The sequence below is a fragment of the Pleurodeles waltl genome, chromosome 2_1, assembly GCF_031143425.1.
Source record: "Pleurodeles waltl isolate 20211129_DDA chromosome 2_1, aPleWal1.hap1.20221129, whole genome shotgun sequence".
Taxonomy (NCBI): domain Eukaryota; kingdom Metazoa; phylum Chordata; class Amphibia; order Caudata; family Salamandridae; genus Pleurodeles; species Pleurodeles waltl.
The window spans coordinates 17605724-17631393 of record NC_090438.1 but is presented as its reverse complement, the minus strand read 5'-3'; the positions used below and the strand labels follow the sequence as shown (position 1 = coordinate 17631393).

At 43.8% G+C, this 25670-nt stretch overlaps 1 protein-coding gene across 1 annotated transcript in view; it reads right to left on the bottom strand.

Annotated features, from left to right (window-relative positions):
* Positions 1 to 7387: 7387 nt before the first annotated feature.
* Positions 7388 to 25670, bottom strand: part of LOC138270213 (diacylglycerol O-acyltransferase 1-like) — a 116079-nt gene continuing 97796 nt past the window's right edge. Inside the window, exons 3-4 of the mRNA XM_069218850.1 lie at positions 10387 to 11549; positions 7388 to 7802 (exon numbers count right to left, since the gene is read on the bottom strand). Of these exons, the coding sequence (XP_069074951.1) occupies positions 7388 to 7802; positions 10387 to 11549 (1578 nt within the window). The remainder of the gene's footprint in view (positions 7803 to 10386; positions 11550 to 25670) is intronic.

The following is a 25670-nucleotide window of genomic DNA, read 5'->3' as shown; positions in this document are numbered from 1 at the left end:
CATTGTTCAGACAGACCACAAACCTCTACTTTGGCTAAAACAAATGACAGGTGAAAATCCTAAATTGTTGAGGTGGTCCATATCCCTACAGGGAATGGATTATACAGTGGAACATAGACCTGGGAGTAGCCACTCCAATGCAGATGGACTCTCCAGATATTTCCACTTAGACAATGAAGACTCATCAGGTAATGGCTAGTCTTATTGTCCTTCGTTTGGGGGGGGGTTGTGTAGGAAAGTACCATCTTGCCTGGCATGTTACCCCCATTTTTCACTGTATATATGTTGTTTTAGTTGTATGTGTCACTGGGACCCTGGTAACCCAGGGCCCCAGTGCTCATAAGTGTGCCTGAATGTGTTACCTGTGTAGTGACTAACTGTCTCACTGAGGCTCTGCTAATCAGAACCTCAGTGGTTATGCTCTCTCATTTCTTTCCAAATTGTCACTAACAGGCTAGTGACCATTTTTACCAATTTACATTGGCTTACTGGAACACCCTTATAATTCCCTAGTATATGGTACTGAGGTACCCAGGGTATTGGGGTTCCAGGAGATCCCTATGGGCTGCAGCATTTCTTTTGCCACCCATAGGGAGCTCTGACAAATCTTACACAGGCCTGCCACTGCAGCCTGAGTGAAATAACGTCCACGTTATTTCACAGCCATTTTACACTGCACTTAAGTAACTTATAAGTCACCTATATGTCTAACCTTTACCTGGTAAAGGTTAGGTGCAAAGTTACTTAGTGTGAGGGCACCCTGGCACTAGCCAAGGTGCCCCCACATTGTTCAGAGCCAATTCACTGAACTTTGTGAGTGCGGGGACACCATTACACGCGTGCACTACATATAGGTCACTACCTATATGTAGCTTCACCATGGTAACTCCGAATATGGCCATGTAACATGTCTATGATCATGGAATTGCCCCCTCTATGCCATCCTGGCATTATTGGTACAATTCCATGATCCCAGTGGTCTGTAGCACAGACCCTGGTACTGCCAGACTGCCCTTCCTGGGGTTTCTCTGCAGCTGCTGCTGCTGCCAACCCCTCAGACAGGCAGCTGCCCTCCTGGGGTCCAGCCAGGCCTGGCCCAGGATGGCAGAACAAAGAACTTCCTCTGAGAGAGGGTGTGACACCCTCTCCCTTTGGAAAATGGTGTGAAGGCAGGGGAGGAGTAGCCTCCCCCAGCCTCTGGAAATGCTTTGTTGGGCACAGATGTGCCCAATTCTGCATAAGCCAGTCTACACCGGTTCAGGGACCCCTTAGCCCCTGCTCTGGCGCGAAACTGGACAAAGGAAAGGGGAGTGACCACTCCCCTGACCTGCACCTCCCCTGGGAGGTGTCCAGAGCTCCTCCAGTGTGCTCCAGACCTCTGCCATCTTGGAAACAGAGGTGCTGCTGGCACACTGGACTGCTCTGAGTGGCCAGTGCCACCAGGTGACGTCAGAGACTCCTTGGGATAGGCTCCTTCAGGTGTTAGTAGCCTTTCCTCTCTCCTAGGTAGCCAAACCCTCTTTTCTGACTATTTAGGGTCTCTGTCTCTGGGGAAACTTTAGATAACGAATGCATGAGCTCAGCCGAGTTCCTCTGCATCTCCCTCTTCACCTTCTGATAAGGAATCGACCGCTGACCGCGCTGGAAGCCTGCAAACCTGCAACATAGTAGCAAAGACGACTACTGCAACTCTGTAACGCTGATCCTGCCGCCTTCTCGACTGTTTTCCTGCTTGTGCATGCTGTGGGGGTAGTCTGCCTCCTCTCTGCACCAGAAGCTCCGAAGAAATCTCCCGTGGGTCGACGGAATCTTCCCCCTGCAACCGCAGGCACCAAAAAGCTGCATTACCGGTCCCTTGGGTCTCCTCTCAGCACGACGAGCGAAGTCCCTCGAATCCAGCGACGCTGTCCAAGTGACCCCCACAGTCCAGTGACTCTTCAGCCCAAGTTTGGTGGAGGTAGGTCCTTGCCTCACCTCGCTGGGCTGCATTGCTGGGAACCGCGACTTTGCAGCTACTCCAGCCCCTGTGCACTTCCGGCGGAAATCCTTCGTGCACAGCCAAGCCTGGGTCCACGGCACTCTAACCTGCATTGCACGACTTTCTAAGTTGGTCTCCGGCGACGTGGGACTCCTTTGTGCAACTTCGGTGAGCACCGTTTCACGCATCCTCGTAGTGCCTGTTTCTGGCACTTCTCCGGGTGCTACCTGCTTCAGTGAGGGCTCTTTGTCTTACTCGACGTCCCCTCTCTCTGCAGGTCCAATTTGCGACCTCCTGGTCCCTCCTGGGCCCCAGCAGCGTCCAAAAACGCCAAACGCAGGATTTGCGTGTAGCAAGGCTTGTTGGCGTCCTTCCGGCGGGAAAACACTTCTGCACGACTCTCCAAGGCGAGAGGGATTCGTCCACCAAAGGGGAAGTCTCTAGCCCTTTTCGTTCCTGCAGAAACCTCAGCTTCTTCTGTCCAGTCGAAGCTTCTTTGCACCCGCAGCTGGCATTTCCCGGGCATCTGCCCATCTCCGACTTGCTTGTGACTTTTGGACTTGGTCCCCTTGTTCCACAGGTACCCCAGATTGGAAATCCACAGTTGTTGCATTGCTGGTTTGTGTCTTTCCTGCATTATTCCTCTAACACGACTCTTTTGTCCTTAGGGGAACTTTAGTGCACTTTGCACTCACTTTTCAGGGTCTTGGGGAGGGTTATTTTGCTAACTCTCACTATTTTCTAATAGTCCCAGCGACCCTCTACAAGGTCACATAGGTTTGGGGTCCATTCGTGGTTCGCATTCCACTTCTGGAGTATATGGTTTGTGTTGCCCCTATCCCTATGTTTCCCCATTGCATCCTATTGTAACTATACATTGTTTGCACTGTTTTCTAAGACTATACTGCATATTTTTGCTATTTTGTATATATATCTTGTGTATATTTCCTATCCTCTCACTGAGGGTACACTCTAAGATACTTTGGCATATTGTCATAAAAATAAAGTACCTTTATTTTTAGTATAACTGTGTATTGTGTTTTCTTATGATATTGTGCATATGACACTAAGTGGTACTGTAGTAGCTTCACACGTCTCCTAGTTCAGCCTAAGCTGCTCTGCTAAGCTACCATTATCTATCAGCCTAAGCTGCTAGACACCCTATACACTAATAAGGGATAACTGGGCCTGGTGCAAGGTGCAAGTACCCCTTGGTACTCACTACAAGCCAGTCCAGCCTCCTACAGAGATATGTGAGATGATGGTGTGATGGGGGTGAGAGTAAGGGTGGGGGTATGTGATGGCATGCAGGTGGGGTGGGGGGATAAAGTAGTTAAGATATGACTTACCAGAGTCCAGTCCTCCTGCTACTCCTGCGAGGCCCTCAGGATGCATGATTGCCAAGACTTGCTTCTCCCATGTTGTTAGTTGTGGGAGAGGAGGTGGGGGTCCACCGCCAGTCCTCTGTACAGTAATCTGGTGTCTGGATACCACGGAACGCACCTTCCCGGGTGGGTCATTCCACCTCTTCCTGATGTCATCCCGTGTTCTTGGATGCTGTCCCACTGCCTTGACCCTGTCGACAATTCTCCGCCATAGCTCCATCTTCCTGGCAATGGAGATCTGCTGCACCTGTGATCCGAATAGCTGTGGCTCTACCTGGATGATTTCCTCCACCATGACCCTGAGCTCCTCCTCTGAAAACCTAGGGTGTCTTTGCGGTGCCAAGATGTGGTGTGGGTGATGTGTGAGGTGCTGTCTGTTGTGATGTGTGGGGGATGTGTTGGAGTGTGTTGTTTGAGGTACGTGGATGTTATATAAGTGATGGTGTTGTGTGTCTGTGGATGCTGGTGTTGTGTTTGCTAATCTCTCTCTCTCTGGCCATCTTAAAAAAAAATTGTTGTAAGGGTTTGTGGGTAATGTGGGTTTGTGTTTTATAGTGGTGTGTGTGGGTGTGGTGTATGTATGTGTATCAGGTGTGTGTATTTCGAATTGTCCAATGTGGTTGTGTTTTGTAAATGTGTATGTATTTTGAGCGCAGCGGTGTGTACCGCCAATGGATTACCGCAGTTGAAAGACCGCCGCGTTGATTCGTAGGTCGTGATATTGTGGGCGTATTCTTGTTGGTGTGACTGTGTGGGTTTTGGTATCACCAGTTTATTACTGACCTTTGGTGTGGCAGACTTGTGTGGGTGTCTGTATTGTGGCGGATTCAGAGATGTGGGTCGTAATACCTGTAGCAGAATTCCGCTGCCGCAACGGTATGTTGGCAGTCTTCAGCACAGCGGAAAGCGGGATTTACCGCCAGGGTTGTAATAAGGGCTTAAGCCTCTTCTTTATGTCAGATTAGGTTACTGCCTCAAAGGGGAGAATATAGATGCCTATCTCTGTGCTATTAAGTGGTGTTGGGAAGTCGAGTGGTGTTACAACGTCAAACAGTCTAATGGTGTCAAGTGGTGCCTTGACTGTGAGTTTATCAAAGAAGAATTGCTGCCTTGATGGCAAGCGATGCTTTGACATCATAAAATGAGCCGTCCACAGCTGCAGGAACATCAAGATGACAGACAGTGAATGTGGCAGTGAAGATCTTGGGATTTTCAGTGCCATATACTTGCCTGCTGGCTAATGAAAATGGTGATCTCCTTTTGATGCAGACAGTGACTTCATACTCTGTAGCAAGCTAGTCGGCATTATCTCTTTCACCTATGTCAATGTCTTCAACATCAATGTGAGTACAGATTATGATGTTTTTTTCCCCATCTTTTAGATATTTTCTGGCAGAAGTCACAGGTCGAATGTGAAGCTGGGAGACAGACCATACCGCCTGTATGAGGACCTGTTTTAATACTTTTCCTTCGACATGAAGAGACATCACAAAAAGTGAAGGTATAGATCTGGAAAATGGTAGCACTAAAAACAGAGTAAAGTCCAAAACTCTGGAAGGTTAATGAGAAAAAATGTAGGTGTGAAACTACCTAAAGTATTCCAAGATCGCGAGCTCTGGACTCTTTTGGTCCAAACATATCAGGCACATTTTTCAATTTGGATATATTAAGCAATAGGCTTTCGGGCTTTCTTCCTAGGTGGTACTATATTGTTAAATTATTTGTATACTACACAATCAAAGTATTTAGAAAATTTCACCTGAATATGCTTTTAAGAGGTGGATCATCCCACTGAATCATGCTGAATTACCTATGCTTTCATATATTGGATAGCAGTGCCCCACGGTCTCTCATTCATATGAGATTTGTCATTTCTTGCTGAGGTAGTAACTAAGGAGGTATTTAGAGGAAGGCCTTCCTTTATTCATCCATACACGTAAAAATGTCCTTTGAGAATTTAGAAAATACTTTGTTTTAATGTTTTGGTTAGGCAAAGAAAGGTTTATGTGTGACAATTTAGACACATATAGTAAGAAATGGGAACAGAGATTCAGAGTAGTAAAGATTTTAGGAGTATTGAGGCATTCTTGTATGTGGTGTTCTGTATTTTACATTTTAGAATCACTAAAAACAAGCCATGCCATAGAATAGTCTGGTGTCAAAAAAGTATGGTTAAAACTCTAATATGACATTTACATTGCTAAAAGACTTCCAACATTTTATGCCCTGACTATGAACTGTTTGCATCTGATATCTACTTGATGGCTCAGAATGGAAATCAATCAAACAATCAGTAGATCTGTAGAGCGTTACTTGTCACTTGTGAGGGTATCCAGGCACTGTCAGGGTCTAGATGATTTGCCGAATAGCCAGGTCTTCAGGGACTTTCGGAACTCTGAAAGAGATGGGGTGGTCTGTAGAGGAAAGGGTCGATCATTCCATGTCTTCACTGCTAGGTAGGAGCGACCACTGCATCTGCTACGTCGGATGCGGTACTGATGGGAGTTCAGGCAGTAGTTCAAGTAGGCGGGACCGCAGTTGTGTAGGGCCTTCAATGCATGGGTCAGGAACTTGATCTGGCATCTTTTTTACACAGGTAGCCAGCGGAGTTCCCGGAAGCAGGGGTCGATGTGGGTTCATCCAGGGTAAGTTTGGCTGCAGTGTTATGTATGGTCTGTAGTCACAGAAGGTGAGCTGCAATTCCTGCATTGAGTTCATTGCCATAGTCCAGTCAGCTGGAGATGAGGGTCAGGGTGATGGTGCATCTGGATCTTTGGGGTTGCCATTTAGCTCTACCTATGAAGCATGTGTAGGGTGAAGAAGCAGGAAGAGACCAAGTTGACCTGAGACGTCATGGTTAGCTTGTTGGCCAGAACGATACCTAGGTTCCACGAATGGTTAAAGCGGGTAGGGGTAGGTCCAAGTTCCAAGGGTCACCAGGATGCTTCTTATGGAGAGTTTTTATTTATGAAAATCAGTAACTCTGTCTTGTCCGAGTTGAGATTCAGGAAGTTGACCTTCATCCACTTGGTGAAGTCTGTCATGCAGTGGTGGAAGTTGGTCTTGGTAGTATCTTCAGAGAGGAAGAGTTGTGTGTCATCGGTGTAGGACATAATATTGAGTCCATGTGTTTTGGCTATGCTGGACAAAGGAATCTTATAAGTATTGAAGACAGACAAGCTTAGCAAGGCTCCTTGGGTTAATCCATAGATGATTTCCTTGGGTTCGGAGGTGACGTTGTTGAGGTGAGAAGAGGTGATCCTTCTCAGGGCGGTTCCTTGGAAACCTATGCTGTACAGCCTGGTGATGAATGTGTGTTGGAGACCATATTGAAGGCTGCCAAGATGTCTAGGAAGATCAGATCCACAGTCTCTTCTCGGTCAAGTAGGGCATGGATTGCAGCTGAATTAAGGGCTGCCTCAGGATTGGGAGGAGTCAAGTAGAAGGTTCCTTTCCAGTTGTGAGGAGAATTGTTGGTTGACGGCTTTTTCTAATATTTTGGCCGGGAACAGGAGCTGAGAGATCGGTCGGTAGTTGTTGAGTTTGCTGGGGTCGCCCAATGATTTCTTCAGTAGGGCGTGGACTTCTGCAGATTTCTAGTCCTCAGGGAAGGTAGCCTTGGCAACTGAGGTGTTGAACAAGGTGGTGAGTATGTGGCTGATTCTGCCTTCGCCTAGGTTGAAGATGTGTGGAGAGAATGGGTCGGTTGGGGGCCCCTGAGTAGACTGAGTTCATGATGGAGGCGGTGTCCTGTGAGGTGAGCTGGCTCCATTCCATTAATCGGATGTCTGTCTTGTTAGAGGGGTCATCGTGTTGCTTGAAGAAATCAGTGGTCTTGGGCTGCGGTTTGAAGTTTCTGTAGCAATCGTGTTGTGAAAGAAGTTTGAACAGTTGTTGCAGAATTGCTGCGAAGGGATACTGTTGTTTGTTGCAGTTGAGGGGTTGGAGAATTCTTTGACAATGTAGAAGAGTTCTTTGTTGCTACTAGAGCGTGATTTGATGCGTGAGGCTAAGGCCTTTTTCTTCAATTCTCCCAACTGTCTGTGGTAGAGGGCGGTCTAGAAGGCAGTCTTGTGAGTCGTGCCTTTGTTGGTGCACCATCTCCTTTCCAGTTGTTTACAGTGCCGCTTAGCAGTTCTGAGGTCTTCAGTGAACCAGCTAACCTGATTGGTGGACATTCTGTGGGTTTGTTGCCAATAGAAGCAATGCTGTCTGCACAGTTGGTGATACAATTGTTGAAGTTTCTGACGATCTGGTCTAGGTTGTGCGAGGAGTTGAGATGGGTAGTGTTGAAGGTGTTGATCCGGGTGTCCTTAGAGACTTTGCTCCAGCTGTGGTACAGAGGAATCAGGCATACTGGGGGCAGAGGTCCGTGAACTGGTGATGTTGAAGTGGACAATGATTTGAGTTCTGTGGTGTGGCCGTACTTGATGTGGTTGCTGGAGGTGAAGAAGGGGGTCAAACATGCAGCCTGCAGCAGTGTATGTGGGGTTATGGACAAGTCGAGCAAGTCCAATGTTGTTCATGCTGTTGAGGAGATTGATAATGTTGATGACATTGTAGTCATCAAGATGGAAGTTGAAGTCACCAAGGAAAATGTAGTTGTTGGAGTCTATGGATAGAGAGGCGATGGCATCGACAATTAAGTTGCAAAATGCTGGACGTGGTCTTGGAGAATGGCAGGCGAGGGTGCCCCTGATGGTGGCTTTACTGTCTGTTTGGAGTTGGAAGTTGAGGGGTTCCATGGCTGGGGTGATATTTGCTGGTGCACTGGATGAATTTCTTTTGTATGATGGCAATCCCTCTATCAGGCTTGTTGACGCGGTCGCAGTGGGTGATATTGTATCCTTCGGGTATTATGGTGGCTATGTCGGATGCAGAAGTGAGGTTGAGCCAGCTCTCAGTGAGGAAGAGGATGTCAGGTGTGAGGGTGGAGATGAGGTCTCAAATTTCAGCACTGTGTTTGCATAGTCAGCATGTGCTGAGAAGGGCACAAGCAAATTGGTGTTTTTGTTCAGGTGGTATCTCTGGTGTGTACAGGGTGTGGCTGGTGTGTGTACTGTGGCAGGTGAAGTGGCAATGGGGACAGGTGAAAGGTCATACTGTGGAGCGTGGGTTAGCACGGTGGCAGTGTCTTATGTGCATCGAGGGTGTACAGCAGGGCGATGGTGTATCTTCGGGGGTGGCAGGGGCCGTTGTGCTGGGCACTGCATTAAGTAAGTCTGAGGATGAGTGAAGTATCTGTTGGTGGGAAAAGTGGTAAGCGGGAAAACCTGGTCGGGAAAACCTAGGCAGCAGCAGCGTCACCAAATCAGGCTGGAGCGAACAGGAACTGGAGGCTACTGGCAGGTGACAGGCAGGGTGTCCAGGTGGGGCATTAGTCTGAATACAAAGCGGTGCATTCCGTACAACTGCATGCAAGTTTCATTGATGTACATTAACAACTGTAAACCAGTTGTACAACATTATCATACAACAGCTTATTGTAACTCAATAGCACCATCTGCCTTCCTGGTTTTTGTAAAATGTTGTGGCAGTCAGAAAATGTAAAAGAAAGAGTGCAAATTAACTCACAAACAAAATAACTTTGAATTGTTACTAACAGGTGCACATTTTCTTCATCTCAGAAAATCCACTGCCATAAACATTGACATTTGTTGTTTAAGACACATTTCTATGTCCATCACAAGGAGGAACTGGTATTATTTAGTCTCTAGCAAGTAGGTCTAGTTACATTATTACAAGAGTATCTCCTTTAAGCAATGATCTGTAAAAAATAAAATAAAAACATGAGCAAAACCTCCTTTGAAATGTTATAAAGCATTTGACTAAAAAATACATTTAAAAAAATGGAGAGTCATTTAGATCCTTTTGGACAGTCTGCCAGGAGGTGAAGGCACACCCACCTGCCTGCTCTATCAAACATTTCAGGTGTGCCTGGCATGGATCTCTGGACCAGTGAAGGGAGTGACAATAGTGCCATATTTAAAGTGCCCACTCAGTAAACAAAAAACAAATGGCCTCAACATAAAGGGAGTGTTCTCCCTTTAGTTGTGGGCCATTTTCCATATCTGCCTTGCGCCGCGTGGATGATATGGACAGGAAAAGGTGAGTGATGGTCATCAAAAACTAAATAGGGCAGACCGATCATAATTGTGACCTGGCAGAAGCCAGAGGTTTTCTCTGGTGGAGCCAGTAAACCTGACACTTCCCTCGACTGTAAACAGAGCAGGGGAGCCATGAGTTTGCAAGTAGGGAACATCGCCTGTGTATGGAAGTGCTCCCATTCCAGCAATCCACATAAAGCCTTTCACTGTTAAAGACTTCAAATATTATTGAGTGTGTATGTGAATAATGTAACCTTCCTAAATTCAGTTTTGTTTACTTTATTGCATTATTCTCTCCTATTTGTTACAAATTAAGCTCTTATTTATTAAGTACAACACAGGTAAGAGCATATAGACGTAGGGGCTTATTATGAAAGATAACTAACTGGTAATCCCACCCAACCCCGGAGCTGCCAATACAGTAGGCATCAGTACCTGCCAGGAGCAGAGAGATCTAGGTGGAATTACTTCCCTTTACAAGTGGGCATCTGTATTTGCCTGTATGGTGCCTGCAGGGGTTGCCCTGTATTTCACCCAGGTGCTTTGCTTTGAGCAGACGAACAATTCAGGCACAAAACAAGGGACATGCAGTGCTCCTGTGGAACTTGTACTGCAGATTGTGACATTAACTCCTGTTACCGTCCCTTCAAGGTTACCAGACCAGATATCCTGAGGACCCTAGATATATTCATAGTGAAGCCCCCAGCTGGAAATAGTTGTGTGATGCTGGACATAATAATCATGAAAATACAGAAGCAGCACAAGTGGGATACCAAAGAATACATTCAGCCACATGATAAAGTTACCAAAACGGTCACCAAAGATTTTCTCCAGGACCCATGCTACTAGAAACTGGGCAAACATAACTGTAAAAATCAAGAAATTATACATTCTAAGTGGAATCGCAATTACGTACTCTAGGACAAAAGATGAAATCAGAAATACCGCTCCTTGTAGATACAGCTTCTCATAACCACATTGCTTAAGAGGCATGTAGACATGTCTAAAAAGCCAATTATGAGCTGGTCTGTTCCACTTTGTCCAGAATTTCAGGATGGACTTTGTTTCCCACCAATCTTGATAAAATTCACGATCTGCAAAGTAGAGTAACTCTGCAACAGCATTGAGGAATGAGTGGAAAAACCAATAGGAGAAGATCAGCCAGATAATGTTAGTGACCACTGCAAGTTTCAGAATATACTCCAGAAACAACGAGGATTCAACTTCCCACATGGGCTTCATTGATGTATGTATGACTGGAAGAATGAGTTGCTGGACGAGTGTGTTCATGAGCTGGAACAATACCACAATTTCCACAAGTCTTGTGACAAAAAAAGTTTGGCGAAACTGACCAGACTTGGGGTAATTCACTTGGTAGCAGAGTGTAGGGGCAGCCACAAAGTAGTAAAGATCTTGTACATTCAGATTTATAGGGTAGAAAATCTTTTTAGTAGTTCCTTGTTCATTATTCCTGCTTTGCCGATTGTCAGGAATTCGTTTTTTCAAGGTTCCTTTTGCATTTTTGGGATGTCTTGCCCTGTAGATGTCATTTACAAATTTGTAGGATAGAAGTTTGAAAAAGAGAATGATGTATAGCAGCAAGGTAAGCATTGCACCAATTGGAGTGATAGTTTTCTTTAAATATATCCCCACTACTGGAAAAACAATCAGAGCTATGAGGTTCACAATCTGGAAAACCATGCCAAGGCTTTCACAATTCTTGCTTCGAGTCATGAACTTTTCTAAGTTAACAGCGATAATTATAAAAATATTGGAACAGAGTATAAGATATAGAGCAGGCCAGTCATAAGGGTCTTTTAAAAAAAGGGATACACAGACAGAAGGATCTCCAAATTGTCCTACAAGACCATTCCTTGCAATGTTTTCATAATTCATGTGCACATAAGTAATCAAAAGTATGATGACAGACCAACTGAGAAATCCGCTGAAATTAGTAAATCCAGTCCCTGTTGTCAGAATGGATTCTATTGCAACATGGCAATTTAGTGGGTCTCCCTCATCGACCACCATATTTGGGCCATCAAGGTCTCCACTACTGGTCATCATATGCAAAGGCACCTGTAAAGAACACACAATACAAGCTGAAGTCATTAACATGTATTGACAGCTAGAAATATAGCCATTTATCACTGTGGGTTCCCCTCATCATACATATCCCAACTGCCACACACCAAATACCCCTGCTATAATATTCCATCCATGTGCTGTTGTAATGCCTGAAAGCATGCACCGTGCACAGAATAAACTACAAAGTAAACCATAGCCTCCATAAAGACAAACACTCACATCTATTAACATGACATAATTACCCATAACATGAACACTACATAATTCTCCCTCCGAAATAATCTAGAAATGTTTTGGCAAAACCACATTACAGCCTATGGCCCCCTGTAACACTGTGGATAAGATATCTGCCATCTTTGTGACGGAGTATCCTGTCTGTCAAACTGTAAACATGGGTAAAACTCTTCATTATTTCCCGATTGCTTTCTACCATATCACCATCTACCTCCTTATTCTCTAAAGCAGACGTCTTCAAGCTTTACTGTAATAAGAACTACTTTCGGTCAATAAGAATCAACCTGCGCTACTAATATTATTCATGTTGCAATAATGACTACGTCAGACAAGATTACAGTAGTGGCCACTATATGCAAGAAAAGTAGAAGTAAGCACCTCAGTGCATTAGGCAGGGTTTCCAGTAGTAATGTAAACACTGTAAATATTGAAAACTTCTACACGGGTAACACATAACAGCCATAGCTGCAATACCCCTGGTACCAATGCAAAATATGCAATTAATAAGTGTCCCATATGCCACATGATTTGAGCTTTAAATATTTAAATATATTTTAGAAATCGAGCAATGTTTCTGCAAACAATTTATGAGTTTTGAAAACACACACAATTTCATCTCAATGACAGATTCTCAATTTTGGTATACACATTAATTCACTCAAGCAAACATTTCTAAGTTAGTATGCTGGCCTGTACAGAGGAGAGCTACTTAGAGGTAGCTGGAGACCTCACAAGAGAATCGGAGAAGCCTCCTCTATAGAACCTATCTGGACATTCACCACATATGACAGGATCTACCATTTTCCATTTCTTTATTTCACCTTTAAACATGTTTGAAATACAGATACAGACACTTTGTCCAGCAAACCTGTTTTATATTCAAATCAAAATATCTCCCAGTTTCACTTTCCTATCTTTCCTATTTGTTTTGCATCTGTCATATTAAGCCTTCATGCATTTTATTTGCTGCATACTCACATAAATGTCCTACTTGTGCAACAGAGTAATTTTCTTCCATTTATATCAAATGATCTATGCCAGACCTAATTTAGAAACATATAAACAGCCAGTGTTTTTCTTGTAGCATTATGAAGTGTTGTTTGATATGCCCAGAGACATGGCCATATGGCTTCAGAAGTGACCACTGCCCTTATATTAGTGACCTGAAAAGACTCTTTCACAACTGGATTGTTTACCTGTTCATTACAACTCAGGTTTCTTTACCTGTTGGAACTTTGTATCACTCGAAAAAGCAATGTGTATGACTAAACCGACCTCAGATGTCATTAACTATTTGATAAGGAAAACCCTAACAGCAAAATAAATTTCTTAGGAACCCAATGACTGTCTCAATTGTTGACTTAGAAGAAATGTGAACTATAATTCCATTTGCCCACTGTAATAGTGGAATTGTACAACACAGTGGAATTATTTTAGATCTGTCGCTCAAAGGCCAGATGAAATCTGAACCCAGTGTCTGATACTGTTTAGTTGTATCTGTTAGTTTTTGGTTGGTATTTATCAATTCTTCTATAGAAGGTGCAACTCTGAAATGCACCACTACATCCCGTCCAAACTCAGTACCAAAATCCGTTTTCATTTTTTCTTTGGGTCCGATCAATGTTCCCTCCATATTCTAATGTCAATCATCAATATATCACCTTAAAAAATATCAAAAACCAAGGACAATTCTTTATTATGTTTATAGTATGGTGACAAACCATCAGAAATCCTATATTAATTACCTAATCGCCTCAAATCCCAACACACACTATCATGTTTACCTGCTGCTCCCTGAGAGAATAAGTGTATCTAATTGTTACTTCATCCTTAGTGTCTGGCTGGGCTACAAGAGTGCTCAGAGGCAACTAAGCGTTTTTACTGATTTACAGTAAGACTCGTATAGTAGTGAAATGATTTTAAGGTATATTTTGTATAGTTGATTTGGAATTACACACACCATATAAACTAAACATAACATTATAATATTGAGCAAGTAAAAATATTTTTAGAGTAAACTGCTTCCAAGTTAAAAAAACAGAAAACTATTCTATTCATATAATTGAACATATCAGTTACAGCATGTCAACATCTCTAACACACACAACAGAATACAGAATATATATAGTGCATATTTATCTGATCTCTTGTGCAAAATGCCTTCTAGGAATCAACAGTAGTGTGGCTCGACTCATAAACTGCATTTCGTACAACAATTAGCAGTGCTACTAAAGTACTACAAAAAAATATTCACAAACCTGCAACTGTAAAACTCCACACACGCACATTTAATACTTAGCAGTAAATATAGGAAGGGCTGGAAAAAGGGGCATACTTACCACTAAATGGGAAGAGGTTAGGGAGGAGTACGGATGGGTGTAGAGAGGTTTGGGGGGATTAAGGAGGGAAAGACACACATCTGCAAATGAGTGAGCACATTGTATTCACAAACTGCACATCGAAAGTTACTACAGCCAACAAATAACCTAAAACAGTAGAAAATTACTCCAGCTCATAGTTGGAGTATGTCCAGCACCATACATGATTAACCACTGCTACTGTAGTCCCTCCCATAGAAACACTAGAGAAATAGACTTATAGAAATTAATGTTACCATAAATAATGTAAAATAGTTAGAAATATCTATGGATTGAATGTAATAGTAAAAAAGTATCTACAAATAAAACCTTTTGAAAGTATTTTAATAATTCTTTAATTTAAAAATAAATGTAAAAATGCTTATTAAAATATATTTAAATTAGCATTCATTAATTCCATAAATCATTTAGTGATTATTACTACATAGAAATATATATTGTTTCAGTGGATTTTTTTTACAAGTAAACTTAGGAAAATTAATTTGGATTTAATTGAATTTAATTACATTTTGAAAATAATTAATTTAATGATGTAACATTTTCTATTTTGTTCTACAAAAAAAATAATATAAAAATATAGTAAATATTTAGTGTATAAATAAAACCTCCCTTTTTAGTATGTGTAAGTCAGTAATCCCTAGCGTAGACCCTAAAAAAGCCCTTAGAGCAGGGTTACATTGTATTTAAAAGTAAGTTAAGCCTGACTGCTTTGGTACCAAGCTAACACATTTCCCTCATCCAACAACCTAATGTCTCACATTTATGATCAGTGGGGGGATTTAGTGTTTGCATTTGCGTAGTGCCATTCAGTGATTTGTGTAGCACAAAAATCCCATTATAAATCTTTTGACAACTGATAGAAATTGGATTGTTGGCTGACTGCGGCCTACTCAAGCAGCAACCACATCCTAGTCAGGATGAGGAACAGGCAAACCCTAAATAAACCTTTGCTCACCCTCTGGTAGCTTGCTGCAGAGAAATTAGGCTCAACTTATAGGCAATTTATAAAGTATTTGTGCAATACTTCAAACAATAAAACAATGAAAAGGAACAAAATAAATTCACAACAGGTTTTAAAAATGATTTAATAAATAAAATAAGACCAAACTGAAAAAAACAATGAGTAGAACTGAAGATACTGAATTTCAAAGTTTTAAGTAAAAAGAGCGCAAAGAAGCACAAAGCTCATTTGGGGACAAGGGGTTGCCCCGGACTGGGACAAAGTTACAAGCTCAGGCTGACAGCAATGGAGGATGGGCTGGTTACAGGTACCCAGTTAGGCCTGCTGAACAAAGTCCCTTAAATTCTGGCATGAGGACCGTTGAGTGGATCTGCATAGAAGAAGCCCTGCCCAGTGGGAGCAATGCATCTGTTCTAAGATGCGGCAAAGCTGCAGTGAGAGGTCATGTTGTGTCGACCTCAGGGATCCTATTGACAGACTTGTGATGGTAAAGGCTGGTGCTGAGGATGCATTGTATAGTCAAGGCGATGTGTCGTTGCGATGAGTGGTGACGCTGCGGTGTGAGGTTTTGGCATTGCCTTGAGGCTGCTTTCGACGGGAGATACAAGAAGCTTGCCTTGGGAAGTGTTGCATAGCAGTCCTGAAGGCGATGCCTTGAACCTAAGATGCAGGGTGCAGCGGTGCTGTGAGTCTTTTGTGATACAACCTATGCAGCAGCAGCAATGTGTCAGTTTTGCTCGAGTAAGCACCACTCAGGGGTGCATCGCTCAGCAGAGAGGATGCATCTGTTCAACTTCAAAGGGTAGAGGACTGGTGCGGCACAACTTGGCACGCTAGACACACTGATGGTACAGTTCAGGTACAGAAGCAGGGTGGTTGGAAGTCTTTTAAGGTTCCCGAGACTTTAGATCAGTAGGCCAGCTAACTAGCCATTGGAAAGTCACTCTGGGTTCAAGAGATACAGGTCGGGTCCTTCTCACCCAGGCAGAGGGCAGCAGCCAGCAGGTTAGCACAGCAAAGTGCGAGTCCACCAAAATATTAGCCCAGCAAGGTGGCAGTCAATCAGCAGCACTTCGTCCTGGCAGAGTATTCACAGGTCCAGAAGCATACTGAAGTGGTGGTGTCTGAGGTCCAATAACTATACCTATAACAGGTGAATTTCTAAGGTTTTGTACGAGTAAATTCAGAACCTAACCGTAGGAGGCTAGCCTGGTTTGTAGTGGGTACCTAAGATACTTACACCTTATACCAAGTCCAATTATCCCTTCTTACTGAAATGTTATAGCAGCTTAGGCTGTCTAGAGGTAGCTGTTGCAGAGCAGCTTAGGCTGAACTAGGAGACATGCAAAGCTCCTGCAATACCACTATGGTTACACAGTACTTATACACAATAAAAGACAATACTCAGTGTTACCAAAAATAAAGGTACTTTATTTTAGTAACACAAGGCCGAAAAATATCTTAGAGGCAATACTCCTTTTGGAGGTAAGTATTATACACAATATAAACAGTAGAGACCAAAATCAGGTAAGTAAATAGTCATAGACTAGTGCAAACAGTATAAAATACAATAGAATGCACTAGGCCTAGGGGCAACACAAACCATATACTAAGAAAGTGGAATGTGAATCACAAATTCCCCCTAGGCAAGTGTAGGGTGTAGAGGGTCGCTAGGTGTGTAAGAGAACACCAAAGATAAGTAAAATACACCAACCGAGAGCCAGGAAAGTAGGAGTAAAGTACTGCAAGTTTCCTCAGGATACACTACAAGTCGTGATAAGAGATATTGCAAGAACCAAGCAAGACTGCAATCAACAAATGGTTGATTCCTGGATCTGAAGACCTGTAAAGAGAGAAGACCAAGTCGAGAAGTCGCAGAAGATTCCAGGAGGGGCAAGAGCCCCTGCCAACCTAGATGATGGTGCAAAAGAGGATTCTCTGGTTAGAAGTCTGCAGAAGAGCACCAAAGACGATGGCTGCGGGTTCCTGCATGGTGCAGGAGATGTCCTACGTCGAGAGATGTTGAATGCAGGCTGTTTGTGTCACTGGATTTGTCCAACAAGCCTTGGTTCAAGCATGGTCGCGGTTTGCGTCAAAATGGGGCTGTCTGGACCCAGGAGGGTCCTGGGCGCCTCAACTCAGACTGATGAGGCAGAGGGGGCTCCCAATACTGGAGAGAGCCCACAGAAGACCAGGCAGCACCTACAGGAGTCCCAGGACACAGGGAAAAAGAAGATGCAAAGTGTGGTTGGTGCAGCACAACAAAAGAAGGTCCTACCCCGCCGAAGAACAACTTAGTGAGTTGTGCGTCACAGGATGGTGTGCTGGTGGCCTGGGCTACACTGTGCACAAAGGATTCTTGGAAGAAGTGCACAGAAGCCCAAAGAGATGGAGATGACGCGGGGCACAGGGATACTGTTACAAACCGGGAAGGCAAGCTCTTACCTCCACCAAAGTTGGACAGCTGGACCTTAGGACAGTCTGGGTCATGTTGGTCCACCACCTGTGTGCCAGGGAGCACGCTCGCCGTCAGGAAAGGAGTCCCAGAGAACCGGTCATCATTGCAGAAGGTGCCTGCAGGAGCTGGGAAGTGACTCTGTCACTCAAGGGGAGATTCCTTAGGTTCTTCTGGTGCAGGGTGAAGACAGGGAGTCCTCAGAGTGTGCACACCTTGGAAACTGTGGCAAATGCTGGCTGGAGCTGAAGTTGCAGGTCACAGGAGTCGTCCTGAATACTTTGTTGCAGTTACAGCAGTTCCTGTAGTAGTCTGCGGTTGATCCGATGGGCAGAAGCTGGAGCAGAGGATGCAGAGGATTCCTGGAGGAATCTTTCAAGCTGAATCTGAGGAAACACCCAGAGGAGAAATCCCAAATAACCCTGAGAGGGGAATTGGCTACCTATCCAGGTATGCACCTATCAGAAGGCGTGTCTCACGTCATTCCCTGCTTGTTATTATTCACAAATCCTTTGTGCCTCTAGACACAAATGCACTCTTTCTGGACTAAAGGCTACCTTTCTGCCAAATCTATTGTAATTCTGTCCAGTGATTCGGGCCGTGTAGCCGTGTCTTAAATTCCAATAAAAAATTACAATAGTAAATGCACGTTTTTTGCAACCTTCACTTCCCATCCCCTTTATCTCTGCCCCCAATTCCCATGTACAACAACATTCACAGTAGCACTTTTTTTTGGAAGCTTTCGTGAAGATTTGTGAAACAGAGACAAAGATATAGGCATGTTAAAAATGCCTATTCAATGGAAACATGATCCTAAGTATAACTACCTACAGGCGACCAGCAGTAGGGGATATTTATTTGATAGATATATATATATATATATATATATATATAGAGAGAGAGAGAGATACATACATAAACATATATATATCTATTCACTGAAAAAAACCAAGGTTACAGGGACGTAATAGTTAGGAAATAGAATTAAAAAAACCTTACAAATTCACTTAAAAAACAAAGGTTACAGGGACGCTATAGTTAGGTTCTGAATTTACTTACACAGTAGAAGAGAACTTCAGCAGTTATAGTTAGTTACTTCAAGTAACTATAACTTGCGCATCTAAGGTAACTGTAACTCATGCCCTCGCCATTCACTGCTAATAACCCTAGATATAACCACACTCAAGACAACTTTTATAACGTTAATAACACATTGCCATCAAAATACTGAATAAACAATTGTGCATTGAAGGGCTAGAGTTATTGTAACCTTAGGCCTCGTCATTTCAGAGATCATCAGTGGTGTCACTGATCACGTCATGAGTGACGTAATATGTGAGGTCACAAGCAGTGCATTACGGGGCGCAAGGTATAGTTAGCTCAGATAACTATAATTGTGGAATTTATATGGTTTCGTTTGTTTTAAAATGTGAGCCTAACTATAGCATTCCTGTAACCTTTGGTTTTTTTCAGTGAATTTTGTTATTTATTTTAATTCTATCTCATTACTATAACGCCCCTGTAACCCTTGATTTTTTCAGTGAATTTACAAAGTTGCTGCTAGGCCATGCACTGAATCCTTATAATCACACACCATAGCACTCTATGGAGCTATGTTCAAATGTACTCAGCTTATTTCAATAAAATATTTGGTAATGATAACATCATTGTAAGCTTGTTTTTATTTTTTATAATTTAAAACTTTTTTTTATTATATTTGAAACTAAACTGTCTGTATAAAAATCCTCTTGTAAGTGAATTTAGATATTTTTTAATTGCATTTGCAAACCATAACGTCCGTCTAACCTTTAAAATATGTTCTGATTTTTTAAATTAATTTTAAGGTCTGGCTGTTTTCTGTTATTTGCTATATTTCAGTACATAAATTTCTTAATAAAAGTACACAATATGTTTGCCAACAAAACAAACAAATATAACTGAAATGGTAATTTAAAAAATATATATTCTGGAGTTGTGTACCCATCATGAATAGTGAAACGCATATATATCGTATTTCTCATACTGTTTTAATTTAAATATATTCTTAACTATGCCCTGACTGTAGAAGAGGTTTATGTAATCTTTTATACCATGTTTAAAAACATGTTCAGATTGGTAATTTTACTCAGCTGCTGCTTTTAATACTTTGTATGGATTCACAATGCATACACAACCCGTGCAACGTATTTCCGGGGTCGCGGAGGAGATGCGACTCCTCCTTTACTTCAGCGCATGAAAATAGCATATAAATGCCACTTTAACATGTCATTTTAATACATAGGTTTTCTACGAGGATTCTAAAAGTAGTATAAGAGCACACACAAGTTTTATTATAAGTTTTCATGTATTTTTTGGAAACCACAATGGAAGCATGGTGTGTACAGGATGGCATCGCAATGCCCATGTGACTCAAACAAAACATGATTTGATTAGTTGAGAACCTTTCCGTTATTTGCAGAAGTCAGCTACAACCGGTTTTTAGTCATTCTTTGAGTTTGTATAGAGACAGGTCGGTGCTTTGAACAGCACTTTTGTCCTTTGTTTTTTTTGGTGTGTTGCTGTTTTCTAAGACAGAAGAAGATGGCAACCGCTGGTCCTGCGAATGAAGATATTCCCAGTGACCACTCAGAGGATGAAGAACCTAGCAGGAGAAAGAAGGAAAGCATTGTCTGGGCCCTCTTTACCATACTGGAGAGAGAGAAGAAAGTAAATGCTAGAATAATTACATGTGCCATCTTTAACAAAATTCTTTCTTGGGATCTGAAAGAAAATATTCATGTGGAGCTTCATCCATGATGAAGCATCTGCAAAGCATGCACAGTGCATGACATGCACGTCTACAGCACCAAAGAGACCTGATTGAAGGAAGACCTACTGATCTGGATTTCCAACTTGGACCATCTTCTCGACCTATCCTTCCAAAGCCACCACCAGTGACCATTCCCGAATTTGCAGCTGTAGGTCAACACTGTCTGAAATGTCAGGCCATGTTGGGTGCTGGAGAGCAGTCAATTGCAGCAATTGTTAACATCATCAAAAATCACAAGTGTTAGTTTTTTTTATTTTCATTTTTGTATCTTGAAACAGTTGTGCTGTTTGTTTTGTAGCACTATACTCTTACAATTTTTGTTTAACGTAAAATAAAAAAACACCAAAAACAGTGTTTAAAAATTATTTAAAAAATTAAAAATCGCTTGGAAAAACCAAAGGGAAAAAATTATTATTTTTAGAACCCCTCATTCTGGTTAAAAAAAGAAACAATAGTTGTCATATGTTTGTGGGAAATAGTGATGGGACATGCGAGTAGCTGCATAGTGATAAGGATGCATGACAGTCTGAATAGGTGAGTGAATGAATCACAATTGGCTATATGGGTGACTCACTGGTTGTGTAACTGGTTGTATCTGTGAGTGAAAGTTTGCATGAGTGGCTGTCTGGGTGAGTAATAGAGTGTATAAATCGCTGTATGAATTAGTACATGGTTACGTGTGCAGTTGTATGGACTGGGTTAGTCAGTGTTTGCATTAGTAGCTGCTTGGTTTAGTTTGTGAGTGCATGACTGACTATCTCTGAGTGACTAGGTGCATGAGTCAATATATGGATGAGTGCATGGGTGCATGAGTGGCTGTATGGGTGAATGAATGGGTACATGAGTGACTGTATATGTGAGTGACTAAGTGTGTAAGTGGTTGTATAGATGAGTGTGTGGGTATATGAGTGCCTGCACAGATGAGTGTGAGTGAAGAATGGGTGCATGAGTGTTTATGTGGGTAAGTGGGTGGATGAGTGACTGAGTGCATAAGTGTGTATGGGGGAGTGAATGAGTGCATGAGTGGTTCTACGAGTGCCTGAATGGATGAGTGACTGGGTGTGCACTTGGTTTTATACATGAGAGAGTGGCTGTATAGGTGAGTGAATGAGTGCATGTCTGTATGGGTATGTGAATGGGTGCATATGTGGTTATATGGGTGAGTGAGTGGATGTGTGAGTGGCTGTATGGGTAATTTAATGCCTGGGTGAGGGGCCGTATGAGTGAGTGACTGAGTGTGTAAGTGGGAGTATAGGTGATTGGGTGCATGCATGGCTGTATGGGTGGGTAAATGGGTGCATGAGTGCCTGTACAGGTTAGAGAGTGGGTGTGTAAGTGGCCATATGGGTAAGTGAATAGGTGCGTGTGTGAATGGGTGTGTGGGTGAGTGACTGGGTCTGTATGGGTTAGTAACTAGGTGCGTAAGTGTGTGTGTATGGGTGAGTGAATGAGCGCTGAGTGGCTGTAGGGGTGAGTGAATGGGTGCATTAGTGGCTGTAGGAGTGAGTGAATGGGTGCATAAGTGGATGTATTGGTGAGTGAATGGGTGCATGAGTGGCTGTATGGATGAGTTAATAGGTGCATGAGCGGCTGTATGGGAGAGTGAATGGAGGAGTGTGGTTGTATGGGTGAGTAAATGGATGTATAAGTGGGTGTATGGATGAGTGGGTGCCTGTATAGGTAAGTAAATGGGTGTGTAAGTGGTTGTATAGGTGAGTGGGAGTTTGCATGAGTGGCTGTATGGGTAATTTAATGCATGGGTGAGGGGCCGTACGAGTGAGTGACTGGGTGTGTAAGTGGGAGTATAGGTGATTGGGTGCATGTGTGGCTGTATGGGTGAGTAAATGGGTGCATGAGTGCCTGTACATGTTAGAGAGTGGGTGTGTAAGTGGCTATATGGGTAAGTGAATAGGTGAGTGAGTGTATGGGTGAGTGGGTGTGTGAATGGGTGCATGGGTGAGTGACTGGGTCTGTATGGGTTTGTAACTAGGTGCGTAAGTGTGTGTGTATGGGTGAGTGAATGAGAGTTGAGTGGCTGTAGGCTGTGGGCAAGTGAATGGGTGCATGAGTGCCTACATGGGTGAGTGAATGGGTGCATAAGTGGTTGCATGGGGTCGTAAGTGGGTGCGTGAGAGGCTGTATGGGTGTGTGAATGGGTGCATGAGTGGCTGTATGGGAGAGTGAATGGATGTGTGAGTGTGTGGTTGTATGGGTGAGTAAATGGGTGCATAAGTGGTGGTATGGGTGAGTGGGTGCCTGTATGGGTGAGCAAATGGGTGTGTAAGTGGTTGTATAGGTGAGTGGGAGGGTGCATGAGTGGTTGCATGGGCAAGTGAATGGGTGCATGAGTGCCTATATGGGTGAGTGACTGGGTGTGTAAATGGTTGTAGGCATGAGTGCCTGGGTGCATAAATGGCTGTATGGGTGCGTGAGTGGGTGAGTGACTGGGCGCATGAGTGGCTGTATGGTGAGTGAATAGGTGCATAAGTGATTGTAGGGTGAGTGAGTGGGTGCATGAGTGACTGTATGGGTGAGTACACTGGGTGTGTAAGTGGTTGTATAGGTGAGTGTGTGTATGGGTGGTTATATGGGTGAATGAATGGGTGCATGAGTGTCTGTATAGGTGAATGAAAGGGTGTGTGAGTGACTGTATGGGTGAGTGAATGGATGTGTGTCTATGGATGAATGAATGGGTGCATAAGTGGTTGTATGGGAGAGTGACTGGGTGTGAGTGGCTGTATGGGTCAGTGAATGGGTGTGTGAGTGTCTGCATGTGGGAATGAGTGGGTGCATGAATTTCTGCATGGGTGAATGGGTGTGTGAGTTTCTGTATGGGTGAGTGACTGGGTGTGTGTGGTTGTAGGCATGAGTGACTGGGTGCATGAGTGGCTGTATGTGTGTGTGAATGGGTGTGTGGGTGAGTGACTGGGTGCACGAGTGGCTGTATGGCTGAGTGAATGGATGCATAAGTGGTTATATGAGTGAGTGACTGGGTGCATGAGGGACTATATGGGTAAGTGACTGGGTGTGTAAGTGGTTCTATAGCTGAGTGAGTGGGTATAAGAGTGGCTATCTGGATGAGTGAATGGGTGCATGAGGGCCTGGGTGAGTGAGTGGGTGCATACGTGTCTGTATAGGTGAGTGAATGGGTGTGTGAGTGACTGTATGGGTGAGTGAATGGGTGCGTGTCTATGGATGAATGAATGGGTGTATAAGTGGTTGTACGGGCGAATGACTGGGTGTGTGAGTGGCTGTAAGGGTCAGTGAATGGGTGCGTAAGTGTCTGCATGTGAGAGGTGCATGAGTGGATGTGTGAATGGGTGCATGAGTGTTTGCATGGGTGAGTGAGTGGGGGCATGAGTGGATGTATGGGTGAGTGTCTGTGTGGGTAAGTGACTGGGTGAATGAGTGGCTGTATGGGTGGGTGAATGGGTGCATGAGTGCTTAAATAGGTGAGTGACTGGGTGTGTAAGTGGTTGTAGGCATGAGTGACCGGTTGAATAAGTGGCTGTATGGGTGAGTGATGGATACATAAGTGATTGTATGGGTGAGTGAGTGGGTGCATGAGTGCTTGTGTGGGTGATTGACTTCGTGTGTAAGTGGTTGTATAGGTGAGTGAGTGTGTGTGTATGAGTGACTATATGGGTGAATGGATGGGTGCATGAGAGTCTGTAAAGGTGAGTGAATGGGTGTGTGAGTGACTGGGTGCGTGTCTATGGATAAATGAATGGGTGTATAAGTGATTATATGGACGAGTGAATGGGTGTGTGAGTGGCCGTATGGGTGAGTGAATGGGTTTGTGAATAGCTGTATGGGTTTGTGGTTGGGTGTGATAGTGGCTATATGGGTGAGGGAATGGGTGCATGAGTGCCTGTGTGGGTGAATGAGTGGGTGCATGAGTCCTTGTATAGGTGAGTGAGTGGGTGCGTGAGTGCCTGTATGGGTGAGTAAGCGGGTGCATATGTGGCTGTATAGGCGAGTGATTGGGTGGGTGAGTGAGTGCATGGGTGCCTGTATGGGTGAGTAAATGGGTGTGTAATTGGTTGTATAGCTGAGTGGGAGGGTGCATGAGTGGCTGTATGGGCAAGTGAATGGGTGCATAAGTGACTATAGGAGAGCAAATGGGTGTATGAGTGGGTGTATGGGTGACTGGGTGCATGAGTGCCTGTATGGGTGAGTAAATGGGCATGTAAGTGGTTGTATAGGTGAGTGAATGGGTGCATGAGTGCCTATATGGGTGAGTGACTGGGTGTGTAAGTGGTTGTAGGCATGAGTGACTGGTTGCATAAGTAGCTGTATGGGTGAGTGAATGGGTGCATAGATGATTGTATGGGTGAGTGAGTGGGTGCATGAGTGCTTGTGTGGGTGATTGACTGGGTGTGTAAGTGGTTGTATAGGTTAGTGGGTGTGTGTATGAGTGGCTATATGGGTGAATGAATGGGTGCATGAGTGTCTGTAAAAGTGAGTGAATGGGTGTGTGAGTGACTGGGTGCATGTCTATGGATGAATGAATGGGTGTATATGTGATTGTATGGGCGAGTGACTGGGTGCATGTCTATGGATGAATGAATGGGTCTATATGTGATTGTATGGGCGAGAGTCTGCATGTATGAATGAGTGGGTGTGTGAGTTTCTGCATGGGTGACTGGGTGCATGAGTGGCTGTATAGGTGAATGAATGGGTGTCTGAGTGTCTGCATGGCTGAGTGACTGGGTGAATGAGTGGCTGTATGGGTGAGTGAGTGGGTGTGTGAGTGGATGTGTGAGTGGCTGTATGGGTGAGTGGGTGTGTGAGTGGCTGTATGGGTGAGTGAATGGGTGCATGACTGTCTATGGATGAGTGAATGGGTGCATAGGGGTTGTATGGGTGAGTGACTGGGTGTATGAGTGGCTTTATGGGTGAGTGAATGCGAGCATAAGTGGATGTATGGGTGAGTGATTGTGTGCATGAGTGTCTGTATGAGTGAGTTAATGGGTGTACGAGTGTCTGTATAGGTGAGTGATTAGGTGCATAATTTGTTGTAAGGGTGTGTGAGTGGCTGTATGGGTGAGTGAGTGGGTGCCTGAGTGCCTGTCTGGGTGAGTGAATGGGTGTATGAATGTCTATATCAGTGAGTGACTGGGTGTGTAAGTGGCTGTAGGCATGAGTGACTGTATGGGTGAGTGTCTGGGTGAGTGATTGGGTGCATGAGTGGCTGTATGGGTGAATAAATGGGTGCATAAGTGCCTGTATGGGTGAGTGAGTGGGTGCATATGTGGCTGTGGAGGTGAGTGAA